The sequence below is a fragment of the Camelina sativa genome, chromosome 2, assembly GCF_000633955.1.
Source record: "Camelina sativa cultivar DH55 chromosome 2, Cs, whole genome shotgun sequence".
In the NCBI taxonomy this organism is placed as follows: Eukaryota; Viridiplantae; Streptophyta; class Magnoliopsida; order Brassicales; family Brassicaceae; genus Camelina; species Camelina sativa.
In genome coordinates, this window is record NC_025686.1 from 25,994,786 (window position 1) to 25,998,186 (window position 3,401).

Below are 3,401 nucleotides of genomic sequence, written 5' to 3' on the forward strand. Positions count from 1 at the left end.
TCCTGTTGCAGAGCTGTTTATGAGGAACTTGGGAAATATGGAGATCTAGAGAACCAAGTTCTTTGCCGGGAACGGGTTGAGGAGCTTGAGCCTAGTATTCGATACTGCCTACACAAAATTGGCAAGTCAAACTTGCAGACATCTGAACTTCTTCAAATTGGTGAGATGGAAGGCCCTGCATTGGATCTTTTCAAAGCAAAAATAGAGGTATGTATAGATATATACGATCAAAAATATCATTTTCTGTAAGCGTCCACCAAGGCAAGTGAGTGTATATGCATGTTTCAGTGATCTGCAGCAGAAAATTTTAGTCTGTTGTTAGGAACTTAGAGTTTTGCTTTTGACCTGTGCAACACACATGAAAAAGTATTACATGTATAGGATCTTGGCTACTCTTGAATGTCTTACAATGGTTTTGTGATTATGTCTATACTCACTGTCATGTAGGCTGCTATGGAAGAGGCCAGATCTCAACAAGCTGCATCTCTTACAGAGTTTAGTTGGCTTGGCTACAGATTTCCAGTTTCGAACCCAAAATCTCGGGTTTCTATTTTAAAAGGTTTGACTAAATTTTTCCTTATCCACTCTTTTTGAGTTACTTTATGCTGAAAAAAATTGTGTCTAATAGCATAGTCCTAGATATGGGAAAAGGTTGGTTTACCTTTACAATGGGTTACTGTTATGCGTTAACCTATGAAGATAATTTATAGACTGTTAGGACCTCTCTGAGGCTCTTATTCTTTATTCCTTGTTCAGCCCAGGAACTTGAGAAGGAGCTACAGGGTCCGACAGCAGAATCCCTCCCTGCAGAGAAAAAGCTAACCATTTTTGATAAATTATTCACTGCTTATAATGATGCCAGGAACACCATACGCAGTGACTTGGTGAGTGAATTTACATTACATCTTCTGACTTATTCATTGGGTTCACCGAAAAGGTTAACCTTTTTAAAGATTTTTGAAAGTGTAGAATGAGTAAGAGCGTCTGTTTTTTTTTTTGTTGCATTACTGTTTCTGTGATTGATTTTACTGACGAGCATACTATTTTTAGGTAAGTGCAGGAAATGCTGAATCTGTTAAAGATGACCTAAATGGTTTGGACAAAGCTGTTGGAGCTGTGCTAGGACAAAGAACCATTGAACGGAACCAGCTGTTGGTTAAAACAGCAAAGAGTAAACTGAACAGGAAACGTGATGATAAAAGTGAAAAGGTTACTAGGCCTGAAGAGCTTGTTCGATTGTTCGACCTTCTATTACAGGTAACCAATGTTCACCTCTTTATTTCTTCAGAAGCAGATTTTGTTTGTTATACCAGCGGGGGACGTCATCTGTGTTTCTTTTTCTCAGAATGTCGCTGATCTTTCTGATCTCATTAGCTCTGGACGAGACAGAAAACCTGAAGAGGTTGCCTTTGAAGAAGAGTGTCAGCGCAAAAGCTTGGCCTACCGTGCTGAAAGGTTTAATGCTCTTACATTATTGTATTATTTAGAGGGGTTGCTATTGAGTTGTGGACTTTCTTTACAATTCACATGATTTTAGCATTGTTGGTAAGAGTTAGGCTCCTTTAGTAAAATTTATTCATTAAATTAGGAATCTGTTTCCTGGTTAGTCACCCTATTTTCCTACTTTTTGGTCGATATACTCACGTGGTTCTTTCCGTATATGTACCGATATGATTTATGTTTTCATTGCCCTTGACTGAATTTGCTAATGATATATTCCCAAATCTCTATCAGGTGCTTCTACTTGGCGAAGTCATATAGTCTAGCAGGAAAGAGGGCTGAAGCATTCGCCCTGTATTGTCGTGCTCGATCTCTTGCTGAAGATGCCCTGAACAAGTTTCAAAGCGTAGCAAAGAAAGATGAGGTATCGAGCTCATTATTTATTGTTCACTTCAGACATGGAGTCCATAGTCATATTGAATAGCAGTGTAGTATGTTACCTCATGTCGACTGAATATCGTGAATATTCTTTTTCACTGAACATATATGAATTTGGACTAAAATTTGTCAAATAATGCTACTCAGGGAACAATCCAGGAACTGAATTCACTGATCAAAGAATGCAGAGCTAACAGTTGCATAGAGCATGCGACCGGGATTATGGAAGAAGAGAGGGCTCCAGAGAATCTATCAAGGAGAGTTTCAACTATATCACTAAACGATTCAGCTGCAAAGGTACAATCTCACTATCTTGTTTTCTTGAGTAGTGGCTGATGGTATACAAATTAATCCCTCACCTTATTTATATGCCTAGTTTATTATTGCTTCTACCATATAAATTACTCTTGGTGTCTGAAACTTGTTGATGTGATTAGCGAAGTAATTTCTGATCATATATGCTTTGTTCTGCACATCCTCCTCCTGAGCGATTAAAAACCTAAATTTATCATCACAAGTCTTCCATTGTGGGTTCCGGATTTTGAGGTTTTATGTAGTCTTTGCAATGTCTCTAATCATATCGCTTGCAGTCTAATGGTTTTTTATTAATTTCCCCTAACCAGGTGGAGAAATACCTGTTGGACAACCTGGATGTGTATGAATCTGCAGTTGGAGATGCAAACACGAAAAGCACGGCAAAGATAGAGCGATTCCCACCGGCATTCCAATCAATACCGCGTAATCCAATTGTTCTAGACCTTGCGGACGGCTGCATCGCCTTCCCAGATATTGAAAACAGGATGAAGAAGAAAAGCATATACAGCCGTTTCTTTGGATTTACTAGTTAAAAGAATCTATGATTCAGTCTCCCCCTTATTTACCAGACTCTGAGCCCACCTGTTGCTCTTAAAGCTTCCGAAACAAAATGCTATGAGATTTTTGTTTTGTCGATTTTTTCAGAGAATTACAGTCTAGACGTTTTTGATCATCTTTTTTTTTTTTAGCGACACTTGAAAATGTTGGAAATACAGACACTTTTATCGTCATCTGAGTTTTGATACTATTAGTTACAAAGTTGAGCATTTTGTGGGAAAGAAAGGAAGGCCGGTCTAAACACCTACTCTCAGGAAAGAATGTCACATTCTTAAACATTGGATAAGGATGGTCTGTCTAATACAATAAAAATGTAGTAATTTTTTAGTCGTTGGAGTACATTTGTTTAGTTTCTCACACGTTTAGGAACTTGTCATCAAATTAATTAAAGTCAACCACTACTACTACTACTACTAGTTTGGATTTCATATTCCTATAAATTAAAGAGTTACTAGTAAATAAATAAATAGTCTCTCTCTTAGTTCAATTAATTGGACTGACGAATCTATGAATGCCTTAATTAATGAGTTAATCGACATCCCTACCATGCCTAATCACTCGATCAATCTGAAAAACAAATTTAAGTGTTTTATGTTTATCATGGATTTTTTTTCTAAAATTATTGAAGAAAGGTAATAATAATTCCGTCC

The 3,401-nt window shown here is 37.3% G+C and overlaps 1 protein-coding gene across 1 annotated transcript in view; it reads left to right on the top strand.

The window, feature by feature from the left end:
• Positions 1-2,960, top strand: part of LOC104739359 (signal recognition particle subunit SRP68) — a 7,141-nt gene extending 4,181 nt beyond the window's left edge. Inside the window, exons 7-14 of the mRNA XM_010459683.2 lie at positions 12-207; positions 448-559; positions 757-884; positions 1,051-1,257; positions 1,346-1,455; positions 1,735-1,864; positions 2,026-2,175; positions 2,502-2,960. Coding sequence (XP_010457985.1) covers positions 12-207; positions 448-559; positions 757-884; positions 1,051-1,257; positions 1,346-1,455; positions 1,735-1,864; positions 2,026-2,175; positions 2,502-2,726 — 1,258 coding nt within the window. The 3' untranslated portion in view covers positions 2,727-2,960. The remainder of the gene's footprint in view (positions 1-11; positions 208-447; positions 560-756; positions 885-1,050; positions 1,258-1,345; positions 1,456-1,734; positions 1,865-2,025; positions 2,176-2,501) is intronic.